The sequence below is a fragment of the Anomaloglossus baeobatrachus genome, chromosome 2 (genome assembly GCF_048569485.1).
Source record: "Anomaloglossus baeobatrachus isolate aAnoBae1 chromosome 2, aAnoBae1.hap1, whole genome shotgun sequence".
Taxonomy (NCBI): Eukaryota; Metazoa; Chordata; class Amphibia; order Anura; family Aromobatidae; genus Anomaloglossus; species Anomaloglossus baeobatrachus.
The window spans coordinates 621,254,824-621,275,247 of NC_134354.1; the positions used below are offsets into that span (position 1 = coordinate 621,254,824).

At 44.7% G+C, this 20,424-nt stretch overlaps 1 protein-coding gene across 1 annotated transcript in view; it reads left to right on the forward strand.

Moving 5' to 3' along the window:
* Positions 1–10,389: 10,389 nt before the first annotated feature.
* Positions 10,390–20,424, forward strand: part of CNMD (chondromodulin) — a 130,441-nt gene continuing 120,406 nt past the window's right edge. Inside the window, exons 1-2 of the mRNA XM_075334379.1 lie at positions 10,390–10,525; positions 13,304–13,444. Of these exons, the coding sequence (XP_075190494.1) occupies positions 10,454–10,525; positions 13,304–13,444 (213 nt within the window). The 5' untranslated portion in view covers positions 10,390–10,453. The remainder of the gene's footprint in view (positions 10,526–13,303; positions 13,445–20,424) is intronic.

Here is a 20,424-nt window from a genome sequence, read left to right on the forward strand (position 1 = left end):
AGTACAGACCAAAAGTTTGGACACACCTTGTCATTCAAAGAGTTCTTTATTTTCATGACTCTGAAAATTGTAGATTCATATTGAAGGCATCAAAACTATCAATTAACACATGTGAATGAAATACTTAACAAAAAATTGGGAAACAACTGAAAATATGTCTTATATTCTAGGTTCTTCAAAGTAGCCACCTTTTGCTTTGATTACTGCTTTGCACACTCTTGGCATTCTCTTGATCAGCTTCAAGAAGTAGTCACCGGAAATGGTTTTCACTTCACAGGTGTGCCCTGTCAGGTTTAATAAGTGGGATTTCTTGCCTTATAAATGGGATTGGGACCATCAGTTGTGTTGTGCAGAAGTCTAGTGGATACACTGCTGATAGTCCTACTGAATAGACTGTTAGACTTTGTATTATGGCAAGAAAAAGCAGCTAAGTAAAGAAAAATGAGTGGCCATCATTACTTTAAGAAATGAAGGTCAGTCAGTCCGAAAAATTGGGAAAACTTTGAAAGTATCCCCAAGTGCAGTGGAAAAAACCATCAAACGCTACAAAGAAACTGGCTCACATGAGGACCGCCCCAGAAAAGGAATACCAAGAGTCAACTCTGCTGCAGAGAATAAGTTTATCCGAGTCACCAGCCTGAGAAATTGCAGGTTAACAGCAGCTCAGATTAGAGACCAGGTCAATGCCACACAGAGTTCCAGCAGCAGACACATCTCTAGAACAACTGTTAAGAGGAGACTTTGTGCAGCAGGCTTTCATGGTAAAATAGCTGCTAGGAAACCACTGCTAAAGACAGGCAACAAGCACAAGAGACTTGTTTGGGCTAATGAACACAAGGAATGGACAGTAGACCAGTGGAAATCTGTGCTTTGGTCTGATGAGTCCAAATTTGAGATCTTTGGATCCAACCACCGTGTCTTTGTGCAACGCAAAAAAGGTGAACGGATGGACTCTACATGCCTGGTTCCCACCATGAAGCATGGAGGAGTAGGTGTGATGGTGTGGGGGTGCTTTGCTGGTGACAGTCTTGGGGATTTATTCAAAATTGAAGGCATACTGAACCAGCATGGCTACCACAGCATCTTGCAGCGGCATGCTATTCCATCCGGTTTGCGTTTAGTTGAACCATCATTTATTTTTCAACAGAACAATGACCCCAAACACACCTCCAGGCTGTGTAAGGGCTATTTGACTAAGAAGGAGAGTGATGGGGTGCTACGCCAGATGACCTGGCCTCCACAGTCACCAGACCTGAACCCAATTGAGATGGTTTGGGGTGAGCTGGACCGCAGAGTGAAGGCAAAAGGGCCAACAAGTGCTAAGCATCTCTGGGAACTCCTTCAAGACTGTTGGAAGACCATTTCCAGTGACTACCTCTTGAAGCTCATCAAGAGAATACCAAGAGTGTGCAAAGCAGTAATCAAAGCAAAAGGTGGCTACTTTGAAGAACCTAGAATATAAGACATATTTTCAGTTGTTTCACGCTTTTTTGTTAAGTATTTCATTCCACATGTGTTAATTCATAGTTTTGATGCCTTCAATGTGAATCTACAATTTTCAGAGTCATGAAAATAAAGAAAACTCGTTGAATGAGAAGGTGTGTCCAAACCTTTGGTCTGTACTGTATATGTGCATGTAGTCTGTCTGCTTCTTTCCCTGTCTGTCTGTCTTTTTCCCTGTCTGTTTGTCTCTTTCCCTGTCTGTCTCTTTCCTTGTCTGTCTCATTCCCTGTCTTATTCCCTGTCTACTTCTCTGTCTGTCTCTTTCTGTCTGACTCTGTCTGTCTCTTTCCTTGTCTGCCTGTCTCTTTCCTTGTCTGTCTCTTTCCTTGTCTGTATGTCTCTATCTGTCTCTCTCTCTGTCTCTCTTTGTCTCTTTCTATCCATCTCTCCACCGATATCATATTACCTCACACATAAGCTTCTTATAATAAGAATGTCCTTTGTTGCCTATAGCAACCAATCACAGCTCCCATTACTGACCTGTAGCTCCCAGTTCCATTAACTTTAATATAAGCAGGATTTTTGGCGAATAAAGGCCGCTTTACACGCTGCAATATCGTGACTGATATCGCCAGCGTGCGTACCCACCCCCATCGGTTGTGTGACACGGGCAAATCGCTGCCCGTGTCGCACAACATCGCCCGGACCCATTACACAGACTTACCTGCTCTGCGACATCGCTGTGACCGGCGAACCGCCTCCTTTCTAAGGGGGCGGTACGTTCAGCGTCACAGCGATGTCACAGCAGCGTCACTGAACCACTGCCCAATAGAAGCGGAGGGGCAGAGATGAGCGGGACGAACATCCTGCCCACCTCCTTCCCTCCGCATTGTGGCCAGGAGGCAGGTAAGGTGAGGTTCCTCGTTCCTGCGGTGTCACACGGAGCGATGTGTGCTGCTGCAGGAACAAGGAACAACTTTGTTACTGCTGCAGTAACGATATTTGAGAATGGACCCCCATGTCACCGATTAGTGATTTTTCACGTTTTTGTGACAATGCAAAATCACTCATAGTTGTCACACGCAACGGCATCGCTAAAGCGACCGGATGTGCGTCACAAATTCCGTGATCTCAACGAGATCGCTTGAGCGATTTAATAGCGTGTAAAGCCCGCTTTTCTGTAAAGCGCAGGGTTAAATTTTCCCCTCAAAACATTGTCTATGACATTTCCTGAGTCTAATGGGGTGATTGTAAATGTGACGGTGCGGATTCTTTTAGGGGACATACACCCATACATACACACACCCATACATACACACACCCATACAGTTAGGTCCAGAAATATTTGGACAGTGACACAAGTTTTGTTATTTTAGCTGTTTACAAAAACATGTTCAGAAATACAATTATATATATAATATGGGCTGAAAGTGCACACTCCCAGCTGCAATATGAGAGCTTTCACATCCAAATCGGAGAAAGGGTTTAGGAATCATAGCTCTGTAATGCATAGCCTCCTCTTTTTCAAGGGACCAAAAGTAATTGGACAAGGGACTCTAAGGGCTGCAATTAACTCTGAAGGCGTCTCCCTCGTTAACCTGTAATCAATGAAGTAGTTAAAAGGTCTGGGGTTGACTACAGGTATGTGGTTTTGCATTTGGAAGCTGTTGCTGTGACCAGACAACATGCGGTCTAAGGAACTCTCAATTGAGGTGAAGCAGAACATCCTGAGGCTGAAAAAAAAGAAAAAATCCATCAGAGAGATAGCAGACATGCTTGGAGTAGCAAAATCAACAGTCGGGTACATTCTGAGAAAAAAGGAATTGACTGGTGAGCTTGGGAACTCAAAAAGGCCTGGGCGTCCACGGATGACAACAGTGGTGGATGATCGCCGCATACTTTCTTTGGTGAAGAAGAACCCGTTCACAACATCAACTGAAGTCCAGAACACTCTCAGTGAAGTAGGTGTATCTGTCTCTAAGTCAACAGTAAAGAGAAGACTCCATGAAAGTAAATACAAAGGGTTCACATCTAGATGCAAACCATTCATCAATTCCAAAAATAGACAGGCCAGAGTTAAATTTGCTGAAAAACACCTCATGAAGCCAGCTCAGTTCTGGAAAAGTATTCTATGGACAGATGAGACCAAGATCAACCTGTACCAGAATGATGGGAAGAAAAAAGTTTGGAGAAGAAAGGGAACGGCACATGATCCAAGGCACACCACATCCTCTGTAAAACATGGTGGAGGTAACGTGATGGCATGGGCATGCATGGCTTTCAATGGCACTGGGTCACTTGTGTTTATTGATGACATAACAGCAGACAAGAGTAGCCGGATGAATTCTGAAGTGTACCGGGATATACTTTCAGCCCAGATTCAGCCAAATGCCGCAAAGTTGATCGGACGGCGCTTCATAGTACAGATGGACAATGACCCCAAGCATACAGCCAAAGCTACCCAGGAGTTCATGAGTGCAAAAAAGTGGAACATTCTGCAATGGCCAAGTCAATCACCAGATCTTAACCCAATTGAGCATGCATTTCACTTGCTCAAATCCAGACTTAAGACGGAAAGACCCACAAACAAGCAAGACCTGAAGGCTGCGGCTGTAAAGGCCTGGCAAAGCATTAAGAAGGAGGAAACCCAGCGTTCGGTGATGTCCATGGGTTCCAGACTTAAGGCAGTGATTGCCTCCAAAGGATTCGCAACAAAATATTGAAAATAAAAAAAATTTTTTTGGGTTTGGTTTATTTGTCCAATTACTTTTGACCTCCTAAAATGTGGAGTGTTTGTAAAGAAATGTGTACAATTCCTACAATTTCTATCCGATGTTTTTATTCAAACCTTCAAATTAAACGTTACAATCTGCACTTGAATTCTGTTGTAGAGGTTTCATTTCAAATCCAATGTGGTGGCATGCAGAGCCCAACTCGCGAAAATTGTGTCACTGTCCAATTATTTCTGGACCTAACTGTACATACACACACACTTAGCTTTATGTATTAGATATACGCATATGGCTGACGAATCAGACTGGGGCTCGTCATTTTGATGACTCAAAAAACGTTGCACGCACCTTATTTCGGGCTGTCAAAATGACGGCTATCGGTTAATGTTTGATTGGTGAGGACTGTTTGCAGAATTGAAGATTTGATGGCGGGACTGTGGAAGGTTCGAGGGAAGTATGCAAAGGAGGATCTCAGCTCACCCAGTAAGTGCATCACCTAGGCTCTTTCTCTGGGGAACGGTGCAAGGAGGTCAGCTCCGTATTCAAAGAGGCAAAGTCCGGCAATAGAAAAAAGTTGTTTCCAGCATCACATCCAAGAAATAGAAATTAAAAAACAATTTTAACCATAACTTAAGGCTGCATTACACGCAGCGACATCGCTAGCAATGTTGCTAGCGATCGCACCCGCCCCCGTCATTTGTGCGTCACGGGCAAATCGCTGCCCGTGGCGAACAATATCGCTAGTACGCGTCACACGCACATACCTTACTAATGACGTCGCTGTGGCTGGCGAACAAACTCTTGTTTAACTCCTTCACAAGCGGACGATTTTTCGCTTTCCTTTTTTTTTTTCCGCCATTCTTATTCTGAGAGACGTAACTTTTTTATTTTTCAGTCAATATGGTAATGTTTGGGCTCATTTTTTGTGGAACAAGCTGTACTTTTAAATGAAACCATCAGTTTTACCATATAGTGTACTGGAAAAGGTCAAAGAAATTCCAAATGCAGAAAAATTGCAAAAAAAGTGCGATAGCACTATGGTTTTTGAGATATTTTATTCACTGTGTTCACTATATGGCAAAACTGATGTGTGGGTGTGATGCCTCATGTCAGTGCGAGTTCGTAGACACCAAACATGTATAGGTTTACTTTTATATAAGAGGTTAAAAAAAATCGGAAGTTTGTCCGAAAAAAGTGGCGCACGTTTTACGCCATATTCCGTGACCCGTAGCGTTCTCATTTTTCGGGATCTATGGCTCAGTGACAGCTTATTTTTTGCGTCTCGAGCTGACGTTTTTAACGGTACCATTTTTGCACAGATGCTACATTTTGATCGCCTCTTATTGCGCAAAAGTTGTGGCGACAAAAAAACGTCGTTTTGGCGTTTGGAATTTTTTTGCCGCTACGCCGTATACTGACCAGATTAATTGATTTTATATTTTGATAGATCGGGCTTTTCTGAACGCGGCGATACCAAAAGTGTGTATAATTTTTATTTTTTTAACCCTTTAATTTTCAATGGGGCGAATGGGGGGTGATTTGAACTTTTAGGTTTTTTTGTTTTTTTTTTTTAATTTTTTAAAACTTTTTTTAACTTTTTTTTTTTATTTTACTAGTCCCCCTAGGGGGCTATTGCGATCAGCAATCCGATCGCTCTGCAGTATCTGCTGATCACAGCTACACAGCTGTAAACAGCAGATACGCTCTCTTTCTCTTTTGCTGTGCCGTTGGCACAGCGAAAGTGAAAGCAAGTCATGTGTAGTACAGGAGTCATCACATGACCCTGTGCTACCATGACAACTATCGGAAGTCACGTGATCGCGTCTTGTGACTTCCGGTATCGGGCGGTAAGTAAAAGTTTACCGCGATCGCGCTTATAATGGCGCTGTCACGTATTGACAGCACCATATAAGGGGTTAATCAGCACGAGCAGATAACAATTCTGCTCGTGCCTAGCAGGCACACATCTCAGCTGTGAAAATCAGCTGAGATGTGTGCCAATCGCGGCATGCTGCCGCCAGAGGACCGCGGGCAGTAACATTATGACATTTAGGACGTAATTTTACTGCCCGCGGTCATTAAGGGGTTAAGGGGGAGGTTCGTGCGGCGTCACAGCAACGTCACACAGCAGCCCACCAATAGAAGCGGAGGGGCGGAGAGCAGCCGTATTAACGTCACTCCCACCTTGTTGCCGGGAGGACGCAGGAACGCTGTTGTTCGTCGTAGCAATGTGTGCTGCCTCAGGAACGACGAACAACCTGCGTCCAAAACGAGCAACGATATTTTGAAAATGAACGACGTGTCAACAATCAACAATTTGTGCCACTTTTTGGATCATTAGCAGTTGCTTGTAGGTGTCACACGCAATGACGTCGCTAACGACAAATTCCGTGACCCCAGCGATATCTTGTTAGAGATGTCATTGCATGGAATGGGGCCTTTACTTGTGCAAATCTAGCAGGATATGTCTAAAGGTCCCGTTACACGCAACGACATCTCTAACGAGATATCTCTGGGGTCACGGAATTAGTGATGCACATCCGGCATCATTAGAGACGTCGTTGCGTGTGACACCTACGAGCGACCGCTAACGATCCGAAAAGCGGCACAAATCGTTGATTGTTGACACGTCATTCATTTTCAAAATATCGAGCGGGTGCGATCGCTAACGGCATCACTAGCGATGTCGCTGCGTGTAAAGCAGCCTTAAGCCTAAGAACCTCTTTTAGGTTTGAAACACGTAAGACATTGTTTTATACTTTGTGGATGTCCATCCAACCTAGTGTTGGTTTTAATCTTATGGAATAAAATTTGTTTTTAACCTTCTTTCTTGGAAGTGTTGCTGGACACCACTTTTTTCTATTGCCGAAGGTTCGAGGGGTGGAGGCTTAGCTGTCATGGAGTCTGAAGGGGGCCCGAAAAGTTTGGCAGTGTGGCACCATGAAATTCTTGGTGGCAGCCCTGGGCAGGACATACTAGCAACATACAGGGTGCGGCGCGGCTAAGGGAGTCCTGCCCACCTGTCTGCCCAACAGGAGCATCCTCTGTAATGGTGACGGCAGACGGCGTTGTTGCAGGCCACGCTGGAGTCCAGCAGCCTGAAGAGTAGAGACGGACTGGTGACTTGTTCTTTGGAGGTGCCTGCCGACCTGTTGACTAGCAGCAGGCAACAGCGGCACACTATGTGAAAGGGGGGATTGTAATTTTCTATAAGATGGGGACGAGGGTGTCTTCTATCAAAGTGTTCTGGGGTATCGGATCTATGTAGTTTCAATCCTTAATTCTCAATACAAACACTGTGTATGTATAGATTGGGAATGGAGGATTGAGACACCGCAGCAAACTGTGCCCCACTGGAGGTAAAAAAAAAGTCACCAAATGCTGAACATGCACATGAGGCCTTACAAATAATGAGGTAAAAAACTCACCAAATACTCAGCGCATGCACACGTTCAGTATTAGAGTTTTTATTACCTTAGTATTTGCTAAGCTATGTTCAAATAGGGCAGTTTTGCAGGTTTTTTATTTTTTTTTTTTGTTTAATTGGTTTAATGCAAATACATGCTAATAACAAGCTGCAGCCTTTGCTCAGATTTTGCTGCAGAAATAAAACCCCTTTGTGAATATACTCTAAGGTCACATGCACATGTTCAGTATTGGTGAGTTTTTACCTCAGTATGTGTAAGGCCATGTGCACATGCTGAGAATTTGATGAGTATTTTACTTCAGTATTTGTTAAACAATGTTCACACAGGGGGTTTTTGCTCTTTTTTTTTTTTGCAATAGTCTTGCTTACAGATTAAAGTTGGACTGTTTAGTACTGTGCCTTAGTGGTGTTTTTTTTGTTTTGTTTTGGGGTTTTTTAAACTGAAGGTGTATTTATTAGATTAGTGGATGTTTTTTAGGTTATAGTTTCAGCGACTATTTTTCAGAAATTCTGTTCCATGTGTATGATGATGGACCCGTCACATGATCCTTGTGTAGGCAAGGGGGACCCACAGATCCTGAACAGCCCGGGGCCCTATTTACCCTTAATCCGCCCCTGGATCTTGTACAGTGGTAAATTTAGTAATATTGGTCCTTCTATAGTGTGTTTTTGTATGTAGGTAATATGTAATCCTGGTATAGTAGAAACAGTGGTACAGTGGAAGCTTGGTTAATGAGAACAATCCGTTCTGGGAGTGTGCTTGTTAACCAAGTTACTCATTCAGCAAAGCAAGATTTCCCATAGGAAATCATTGCAATGCAGACAATTCGTTCCACAACTTGTTAAATGTCCCATCCTGGTTCCCTGTTGGGCCATTCCACACATGCACAAACACACACAAACTCACGCAAACATGCACAAACACGCACAAACATGCACAAACACAAACACACATACACACACAAGCACGGACGCACATATGCTCACCTTACCTTCCGTTCCATCGCCGGCCTGCTGGGACTTGCTGTTCTCTAGCACGGGCTGTGTATGGGGTAACCATGATGACGAAGGAGGAACTTCCGCACCCAGAGCACTGACGTCAAAGGCAGGAGCCTCTGATTGGTCAGCGGGCTGCCTTTGAGTAGCGTCTGACAGGGGAAGTTCCTGCCTTGTCGCCGATGGTTACCGATACACAGCGTGGAGCGGCGAACTACAGGACCCAGGAGGCCGGCGATGGAACGGAAGGTACACATATTATGCCCACCATACCTTCCGTTCCATCGTCGGCCTCATGGGTCTTGTAGTTCGCCGCGAGGATTCCTCCCTCGTCGCGATGCACCGGCGAACTACAAGACCCAGGAGGCCGGCGATGGAACAGAAGGTAAGGTGAGCATAATACTGTATGTGTGTGCATGCATGCGTGTTTGTTTGTGTGTGTTTTGTGCGTGCATGTGTGTGTTTGTGTGGACTGCAAGAGCGGGTCAGAGCGTGGTGGATGTACGGAACCGGAAGTGTGTGCGGTGAGTATTTTGCTCGTACAGCAAAGCTTTCTCGTAGACCCGCAACACACATCCGTTTTTTTTGTACGTGTGCGGTACGTATTTGCACGTACCGGAGACACAGAGACACGGAGACCCATGTTATTCAATGGTAGATGGCACACACATGTAAAATCACACGGAACGTGTGTCCGTGTGGTAAGTAAATGTGTGCGCTTTTCTACACGGACGACATGTCCGTTTTTGGCCGGCAGTACGCAGGCACGGACCCGCTTTAGTCTATGGGTCCGTGCCTGCACGGACCGCACACGGAGTATGTCCGTGTTCAGCACTTATCGTCCGTGTCCGTTTTCCATCACAAAATCTGCAACACTTGTTTCCAATCTATCAGGTCAATAAAAAGCAAACAACAACACCAGGATCTCATGATGAATGATTAAAATCGTTAATTGGGTAAGAATGCGGGCCTTTAAAAACGGACAGCACACGTACGTATTTTATGTCAATACGGACATTCCACACGCACACACGGCTCACATACTCTATCACACGGATGCCATACGTACCGGAGAAACGCCCCTAAAAAACGGAACACGGACCCGAAAAACGGACCGTAAGACACGTACGTTTTTTTTGCGGAAGTGTGTTTTAGGCCGTAAACTGAGTTACAAATTTACAGAAAGCTTTGATTGTTAAGCGAAATTCTCGTTACGTGGGTTACTTGTTAAGCGAAGTTCCACTGTATAAGATAACTATATACTTATAGATCTTCTTTTAAGTGGTCAGGGGGTTAATATGGGGAGACATATTATTTGAGGTTTAGACCCCTGATCTTTTAAGATCCTAGTAAGGCCCCTGGCTCTATGCCTGAGCTTGTACTTGTAATCGGAGCCAATTTCCTATGTTCTGTCTTGTGAGTAGTAATATACTCCCTATTCCAGCCCAATAGCTGCCTTATTAACAGTAGTCTCTCACTGTAAGCTATGTTAAATGGCAGGAACGAGTGAATGAATGCTTCTGCTGTCTAGAGACTGCAGAAAAATTGTTTCTGTATATTTTGACTCTCAGGAACATGTGGGAGGAAACTTTCTACAGGGCTAAAATGAAGAATTGAGCATGTATATGTCTGCAGTGCATTCTGGAGGTGAGGGAAGACCACAAAGGGAGGGTGGTGCTGAAGAAGGAATGCACAGGATGCTGCACTATGGGGGAGGAGATGCTTTTGGCTAGTAGTAGGTGGGCAGGTGTTCCTTCCACTTTTGACTGACATGCAGTGGTCACATGATTTTCGTCCTGTCCTGCACAAGTTGTACAGCTGGGTTGGGGGCTCAGACTGGGATCAGCAGTACACAATGGCAGAGACTTCGGAGAAAGTTCCTATAGCCCTAGCAGGACCTGAGGATGTGGAGCAGTGCCTTCCCCCAGTGAGTAGCCCTACAATCAACATCTCTCCAAACTTCTTCCCATTTCCTTTGCATTCTTAGAATTCATCTCAAAATGTGACTGATAGTTTAGGGGGGTAATGAATTCATATCTAGTCCACAATAGCAATCATATTTAAATTAAAAGTATATACAAAAGTTTATCATAAGGATATTATATTTTAAAATTAGAGATTTCATTTCTCCGCTAGTGTCTAGTGTCCCCTTTGTTAGGTTTACAATACCTATGTCCTATATCTGTCCGGTACAGAGGAACTACAGGATTCAGCATGAATTTCATCCTTTTACTGAAACATATGAAAACTTTGACAGTCCCTCTTGCCCCAGCTTATAATGTTAGGATTCTGAGTGCATAGAGAGGGCTCATATGTATGTAAAATATGTGAGCATCTGTACAGAAACCACTATGACGAAAATGAAATACTGGCGCTGTTCTTTGGGATTTGGATTGTGATGGAATAAGAAGTAAACTTGGAAAGGTTATAGCAATTAATTTTCGCTATAAATTCACATTTCCCCATATGCCTGGCATACAGAGAAGTTGTAAAAATGTTTGCATGGAGAAAGTAGGATTTTGGTGGGTGTTTTCTGCAGAATTGGCCTTTGATTTCTGTTTACCTCCATAGAAAGGTTAATTAGATCTCTTCCTGGCCCTCCTGCATCGGCAAAGATTAGTGTTGATTTCGTCCTCCTATTAATATAGACTTGTAGTTGTGGAGATTTATTTCTATTGTGGTGATTATAACTAGAAATGTGACCAGAATTGATATAAATAGTTGGGAGCTGAATCATGATGTGACAAATTTTCAGTATTCAGTGCAGCGTTACAGGATTATTATGTCCATATAATTGGAAATCCAGGAACATGACCTATACAGTATATGTTATATTATAACACCATGCATCAGGACAGGATGGGAACAGTCATATAAAATGAGGGAGACGCACCACTACTCATCACATTAATTGCTACAATTTTTGGCGTTTTTTGAAACCACTTCTATGGGAAGCACATTTTGGTGTTAAATACCCAACCATGAGCAAACTGTATATGGAATTGCCTTTACTCTCACTGCCAAATTCTGCAAAATACTTAGCATTAGTGATGACAAGATACAACCAGGGGTTGGGCAGGATCTGGAGAACTGTCCCATAGGGCAGGAATTTCACCTTCAGTTTATACCAAGAATGGACTTCAAAGGAAACGTAAAGGAATGACTTATACTTCTCCTTCCTGCTGGATCCACTTCTCAAAAATCTGATCCAAGCCCATATCCATGAAGTTTCCCCTAATTCGGTGTGCTATAGATCTACAGGTCATATTGACATGAAAAAATGTAATTGAGGAGACTAATGAGCTTTAAAGCTACGTTCAGATGGCCATATTTCTGGTCAGTGTGTTATCTAACACTCTGCCACCTAATGTTGTAATGGTTGATTCACTAATAAAATTCAAGAGAGGCCTGGATGCCTTTCTTTAAAAAATATAATATTACTGGTTATGTGCACTAGATTCTGTGATGGGGTGTTTATCCGGGGAACTAGCCTGATTGCCATATGTGGAGTCGGGAAGGAATATTTTCCCCTAATGTAGCGCTTACTGTCTGCCGCATGGGATTTTTTGCCTTTCTCTGGATCAACATGTTAGGTTAGCTCATGGCTTGAACTCGATGGACTAAAGTCTACCTTCAACCTTAACACTATGAAACTATCTTAGTCAATATTCTAGTGTACATTTGCAAAAAATTCGCAGCATCCTCTGGTGTCATCCATTTAGCCAATGAGACAGTGCTATTATAAATGACAGACAGCTCCTGCACCCATCCACAATGTAGACAAGAGCACAGAGCCACACAAGGACCCAATAATACCCCCAATTCACAGACATGACTTCCCAAAAATTTAAATGTTCATCTGGATGTAGATTTATTCAATTCTCCAACTATTGTGCAAAGATGGAAAAACCTGATCAGAGAAATCTTAAAAATTACCCTTTAACCTGTAAATGAGACTTTTCTAGTTTAGAGGCCACAGACAGAGAATCCTGTATACACCTCGTCTTACATTCAGCATTTAATATCTATTCCCATTACTATAATCCGTTAGGGGAACATAAAAATGATACTTTCAGTTGCAGAACCTCTTCATTTTATTGGGTTTTTAATTTCCTAAAATGTTATCAGTTTTCATCCGCTAGATCCAATCTTCTATTTTTTTGCCAAAAATGGATTGCAGATAGAATGGAAACTTCCGAGGGAGTTGTTTTTATTGTTAACATTAAAGCCTATGGTGATCTGTTTGACGGATCCGTTTTTTTTTAGCATTGTGTATGCGCATAGAACCAGAGGTGTTCAGAGACACCTCCAGAAAAACAGATGAAGCTAGACACAGATTGCAAACCAAATCTTCAATTTTTAAGCAAACCCATGTAATAGATATATTTAAAAACTGTTTTGGTTTTTTTTTTTGTCATTTGCTTGTTTTTCTTCAACTGGATCCAAAAGAGACTTGCGCCAATAGCCTTACCTGTCATCACAGATCTCGTAAATTGTGACTTTTCATTATGCATAGATTAGACTTTTTTTCACATAATGATTAGTAACTCAAGAAAGACATTGGGGACACTCTGTTGGTATCATTCCTAAAGTATATTTGAGAGTCATACATTTGTAGTCACACACCATAAGTGGTATCTGTAAGACATTTTGTGATTTTAAAGTATGGAATTGTTTCTTATAGATGTATTTCTTCTGTTTATAGGCTTATACAGCAATTACAGTGAAGCCATCCAACAGTGGCCGTCTACTCCGAATTGGGGCCGTGGTGCTGATCTCTGGGGCTCTTCTGCTTCTCTTCGGAGCAATTGGTGCATTCTATTTCTGGAAAGTAAATGATAAACATGTAAGTTATATAAGTTACAGTATATTAACATGTCAGGTCAAAGTACAAAATACCAGTGAGAAGCTATCTAGTTCTCGAAGACTCAGGCTTATGCCCCCAGTGCCATATGTAGCAGCTACATGCTCACAAGGTGCCTATTCAGAAGGAGCCCAATATGAATGAGACACATACTGACTTGGAGAACATGCAGAATATTACAGCAGAAATGATCCCCCATGACTTTAACAGCGTTCTGCAAGAAATAAATAGGCACTTGACATGCAGAAATGTATTATGCTATTTTAATATAGAATTAATCTTCTGATGCCTGTGCATAGCCGCATACAACTGGATATATGAACCGTGCCGTTATTCAATCTGACAAGATTTTTCCATTAGACTTCTTATTTATTTCAAGATTCTTCGAGACGCAGAAATAAATAAAATAATAATATTTCAGCCTGACTATTTAACCTGACTACAGATGGCAGGCTTAATTGGCGGCAACATAAATACATAAATTATTAAAATGGATCATTATAGTTTTAGTGGAGAAAGAAGTGTAACTTGTCACAATAATTGGCTTTAGAGGAATAATTAGCCACAAGTAAAAAGCTGCAGTTTCCTTCTCGGTATAAAAAATGTCCAGTATTTAAAATGATTTTTTTTTCACTAAGTGATTGTGTTGTTCCATATAAAGTGTGAGAGCGTTTGATGTGCCTTCGAGGATATATTCCGGGGTGGCTTTCTCTTGCTCTGTTGCTTATGGTCTAGTAGGCTGAGCTGGGGTCAGTGGTGACTGCTCGCAGACAAAAGCCCCTTTATGTCGGACTCAATCAGCTCTTGTATATCGGCCAGCTACTTCCCGCAGCACTACCTCACTCAGCAGCTTGCTAATAATGGAGTCCAGTATTTCTCAACCAGTCGGGATGTGTTTTCATTCTCAACCACACTAATGTGCGTTTTGTCTTTTGTGCATAGAACTACATTGACACATCTGATAATATCATGGAACATTTACAATTAACCTCATATTGCAATTTTAACCCTTGAATACTAAACTCAAGGACGTGGGGTAAAAATAACACATCAATGGGTCACCTTCCCTAACACGATTTAACCCTTCCCTGGTACCATTAAAAATTCACTAGCTCCAATCTGCAGGGGGTCACATTGACCCCGTGGTACCAGACAAAGGTTAACACACTAAAATCTGTACTGGACTATTATATAATGATATATATGAAAGTTGTTCATTATAGCCCATTATGTCACATTCTAGTACACTGCAGTACAGTCACCCGGTAATAAAATCAATTTTACATTTTAGCTTCTTCATTTTCCGGATCATTGTTCCTCGCACTTTCATAAATCATCACGGTCTATGTTTACAGTGTATAAAGGACACTATGTTTATTTCTAAGGGATAATTTACAAATAACCAAAAGCAAATGAGCGCCAATTACGCATTTCATGTTTGCTTGCTTCATTTGGTATTTACACGTTACATTTATTGTCAATGGGTTACACTGTAGAAGCTAATAACTAAGGTCAACATCACACAGGGATTGAGGAAAGTGGGATTTTATGCCCTAAATAGTTTATGGTGTGTTCTATATTATAACATAAGCAATAGCAAGGAAAAAATACAGAAGATAAGGGAATTATACATGTGGGGTATGCAACTGGTTTTGTTTGTATTCTCTGCTGTACACCCACCCACACCCACATTATAAAGTGTGATGCTGCGGGCAGCTGTGAAAACGTGACAGATGAATAAATGACAGTAAATCACCCTTTTGTAGATAAAAAAAGAAAGTGAATGGATGTTCCCATTTCAGTAAAGGTTGTTAGAATATTTCTTCACTTAATGTTCTCTGAGGGTTACATAGTTACATAGTTACACAAGTTGAAAAAAGATCCAGGTCCATCTAGTTCAACCTTCCTCCACAAATTATATATATTTTGTCATTAAGTCATTTATAACCGACAATGTTGGGGGCTCACCTCTGGGACCCCTAACAATTCCAGAGAATGAAGTGGTCGCACACGTTGTTCCTTACCACCTGTAGCAGGGTGGCCACGTTCAATCAATTTGGGTCTGGCTGAAATTGTGAAGAGGATGCAACAATGTGATCCCTTTAAACACAAAACGGTATGGGTCCCAGAAGCCATTATATGATGACAGCTCCAAAATTTACTATTACTTACTAAGATTAGAGTACCCTTAAAAGATATAAGAAATGTTGTGGGTGCTGGAGATACTGAATTTAGACAAGTAATGAATCCATTCACCAACAGAATTCAGAGATGTTGAAATCTGTGAGGACTTGATACCCAAAACGATATTTGAAAGTTTCAGAAATTTTTATTGTACAATAAATAGTCTTATAAAACAAAGAACACATGTGTAAGCTACTTTTACTGTCTGAACATTACACTTTCAAAAGACACATGAATTGTCAGGGTCAATTTGCACTGATGTCTAACAGAACTGAAACAATTGGACTGAATAAGACCTGGAACATATCTGCCTGATGTCTGTGCAGTTTTCTATAACCTTTGACCATGTTTCCAATACTGGTTATTGTGCAGTGGCGTAACTAGAGTCTGATGGGCCCTGGTGCAATATTTAGACCTGGCGTTTCCTCGCCTTGCATGTTGGTCCCCTTCCTGGTCCTCATTCTGGTCCCAATCCTGGTATATTTGTCCCCATCCTGGTATATTTGTCCCCCTCCTGGTATATTTGTCCCCACCCTGGTATATATGGTCCTCATCCTGGGCCCATCCTGGTATATATGTTTCCAATCCTGGGCATATCCTAGTATATATGTCCCCATCCTGAGCCCATCCTGGTATATATGGTCCTCATCCTGGGCCCATCCTGGTATATATGTCTCTATTCTGGACCCAACCTACTATATGTCCCCATTCTGTTCCTATCCTGGTATATATGTTCCCAATCCTGGGCATATCATGGTATATATCTCCCCATCCTGAGTCCATCCTGGTTTATACAGTCCCTGTTCTGTCTCCAATGCATAAAAAAAACTACTCACCTCCCTCCGCTCCTACGTCGCCCAGCATCCTTGGTAGCCAGTGTTCAGTGGCCAGCAACTGACGATTTGAGTGCACTCCATGGCACATGATATCAGCTGCCCATTGGCAGCTTGAATTGCAGCCAGAGGTGTAGCTAGGGGTTCAGACCGGGGAGGGCAAAACATCTGAGTGGGCACCTAACTGGTAACCCTAATTCCAACTATGGTGGCACAGTCTAATCGTGGTTACAGGGGAACCTCAGCAGATGACCGACCGTGCTATTGCTGAAAGTAAATCTCTACACTAGGCCAACACTGTTATTACCGCCATACTGTGATCATGTAGTGGTAGATGCCAACTCTGCAGAACATGTCACAGAACAGTTATAGATAGAGACTTACAGCTGATGTTCTTTCTTATTAAGTTGTTCACTTTTCCGATCTTTTCCATCTGACCCAGACTGACATGACAGCTGCTTCCAGCCACAATTCATCTATAGAGATTACAACAAAGACAAATTTGACTTCTTTAATTTCCAGCACCGTCCCCATCTATTCCTAACGTGCACAACTGAGTTGTTGCTGTATAAAGTCCCTATTACTGCACCTGCTGTTTGGCAAAGCAACAGGGTTCCTCTTACTGCCCCACATAATAATGCCACCACTGCACCCCTTACAAAGGGTAATGCCTCCTTTGTGACCTCTAGATGGTAAACTAGATGGTCAAATTGTACACTAGAAAATATTAATGCTCTGTGCAAATTCCCTAAAAAACAGTGTCAACATTTTACCTCTATATGGTAATAATGCCCAGTGTACTTTTGACGGTCACAATACCCTGAGTGCCACTATAACAATAATGGTTCTTAAGTGTCCACTTAACATTTTACATTGTCTCTTAGTCCACCTCATGTACAGCTCACCTATACACAATATGATCCCCCTACACCTCTCCTATACACAGTAAGATGAGCCCACAGTTCCCCCTATACACAGTATAATGAGCTCACAGCTCCCCTATACAGAGTATAATGTCCTCTCACCTCCCTATTCACAGTATGATGGGCTCTCTACACACAGTATAATGTCACATCATCTCCCCTTTACACAGTATGATGGAACCACAGCTCCGCTATAGACAGTATGATGGGTCCACAGCTCCGCTATAGACAGTATGATGGGTCCACAGCTCCACTATACACAGTATCGTGGAACCACTGCTCCGCTATACACAGTGTGGTGGAACCACACCTCCGCTATAGACAGTATGATGGGTCTACAGCTCTCCTATACACAGTGTGGTGGAACCACTGCTCCAGTTTACATAGTATGATGTTAACAATGCTCCCCAAAAACACTGTATAATACCCCACACTTTATAATGATCCCAATAGCCCTCAAACTGTATAATGACCCCCGCATTAGCTCACACGCTGTATAATGGCCCACACACTTTGAGAAATCCCGACAGATGTCCCTATAATCAAAGAGTGGCCCACCCACAGTATGAGTGCCCCCCACACTGTACACAGTGGTACCCAAACTGTATCATGGACCCACATTAGCTCCTAAATTATATAATGGACCCACATTATTTCCAAACTATATAGTTGTCGCGGGCGGAGGGGCCGCGGTTGCTACGCTCGGGTCTGGGGCTGCTGCTGCTCGGTGGCTCGAGCGGTGGGCCGGACCCGGGGACTCGAGCAGCGCTCCTCGCCCACGAGTGAAAAGGGGGTGGTTTGTTTGGGGAGATAGTTCGTGACGACACCCACGGGTCGTGGTGATAATGGGCACCACCGCTGCTGATGACGGGGATCCCGGGAGCAATGGCAGAGAGCAGCTAGGATGTTGGTTCCCCCTCAGTGGTAGGGGTTGGTGGTCCCGGGGCCCGGTGGTGAATGGATTGGAGGGCTGCTGGGCGCAGTGCTGCGGTGCGGTGCCTGATGGCACTATTGTACTCACAAGTAAACCACACAGAGTCACTGGTAAACTAGAAACTGCCGGAGTCCACAGCCTTCGGTGCAGAGAGTGTTTGGGGTTCCACACGCAGTACAGCAGGATCCTGTTCTTGTTTTGCAGCCAGATGCTTCTTTCTCCTTCCTTAGTCAGGAACGGGGAGCCCACTCCCCCTGCAGTGATCCGGGTCGCCCTTTGATGCCGGCGGGCCACTACCCTGCCCCAGCCACCTCGGGCCCCTTCGTCACTCTTCCCTTCCTTATAGCAGCCAGGAGCTATCCTCCCCTGGTCTGCTCTCCTCACACTCCAAACTCATTCTGCTCCAGCCCCTCCCCTCCTGCTCTGTTTAGCTCTTACACTGGGGGGGGGTGTCTGTCCTGCTGCACTGGTGTGGGATCAGGTTACCAAGGAGGAGAATGGCCTGCACTTTGCTGGATTTATGCAGGCTCTGTGGCAGCCTGGTTTTGCCAGGGCATCACACACCCCCTTGGTAAAACACAGCCTGTCCTCGGGCTGTCCGGGCATCAACATTTATTGAACGGGAAAAAGAAAAATGAAACAGTACAAACATGCATCTTCCCACATTGGGAGGTATGTTTGCTCAAACTTTAAACTGTTCTGCCACCCCCACCTGCAGTGTAGACGGCCCCCTCCGGAACTTGAGGACATTCAGCAGGGGTGACAGTCCATAAAACAGTCACCTTTTTAACTTGCGGGTAGCCGTCCATGTTCCGCTACCGTCGCTGCTGCCGCCACTCCCAGTACGGGGCACGGGTCCCGTGCTCTGCCTCCTGCTCAGGAGCAAGCCCACTCGGATGCCCTCGGCGCCGGCTACAACCAGCCTCGCTAACTGCCAAGGGCCCCATTGCTCAGTGGCCTGCTCCTCCTCCCTGCAGGTGCACTCCGGCTGCTCCACAGCCGGGACGGGGTACCTGGGAGCGGCTGGCGCCGCATCTGGGGCAGACGTCCGGAAGGGTGTCGCCTCTGCTGTGGCCAGGGGGGGCGGACTGCCGGAGCCGGCGTCATCACCGTTGCGGCCGGGCGGACTGCCGGAGCCGACGTCATCACCGTTGCGGCCGGGCGGACTGCCGGAGCCGACGTCATCACCGTTGCGGCTGGGCGGACTGCCGGAGCCGGGGGAGATGTCATCGGGGTTGCGGCTACTGCTTCCAGGAACCGGATGTGCAGCAGAGTCTCGGCGTCCCTGCTATTTATACCTTCGGTTACATCAGGTACACCTGCACCCGCCCCCCTTGGTTCTTTCCAGCACTTACTTCTGTTGGGGGCGGGGCTTCACTTTCGCGCCTTCCCTGCTCGGGGAAGACGCTCGAGCGGGAAATCCTTGCGAAAAAGATGGCGGAACTTCAAACTTTTCAGCCAGACGCCGCCGGCGGGGACGGCAAGGCGCACTTCTACTGGTAGGTAGATCGGTTCTATCCTGTTCGCAGATGCCAAGTTGTCGCGGGCGGAGGGGCCGCGGTCGCTACGCTCGGGTCCGGGGCTGCTGCTGCTCGGTGGCTCGAGCGGTGGGCCAGACCCGGGGACTCGAGCAGCGCTCCTCGCCCATGAGTGAAAAGGGGGTGGTTTGTTTGGGGAGATAGTTCGTGACGCCACCCACGGGTCGTGGTGATAATGGGCACCACCGCTGCTGATGACGGGGATCCCGGGAGCAATGGCAGGGAGCAGCTAGGATGTTGGTTCCCCCTCCGTGGGTAGGGGTTGGTCGTCCCGGGGCCCGGTGGTGAATAGATTGGAGGGCTGCTGGGCGCAGTGCTGCGGTGCGGTGCCTGATGGCACTATTGTACTCACAAGTAAACTACACAGAGTCACTGGTAAACTAGAAACTGCGGGAGTCCACAGCCTTCGGTGCGGAGGGTGTTTGGGGTCCCACACGCAGTACAGCAGGATCCTGTTCTTGTTTTGCAGCCAGACGCTCCTTTCTCCTTCCTCAGTCGGGAACGGGGAGCCCACTCCCCCTGCAGTGATCCGGGTCGCCCCTTGATGCCA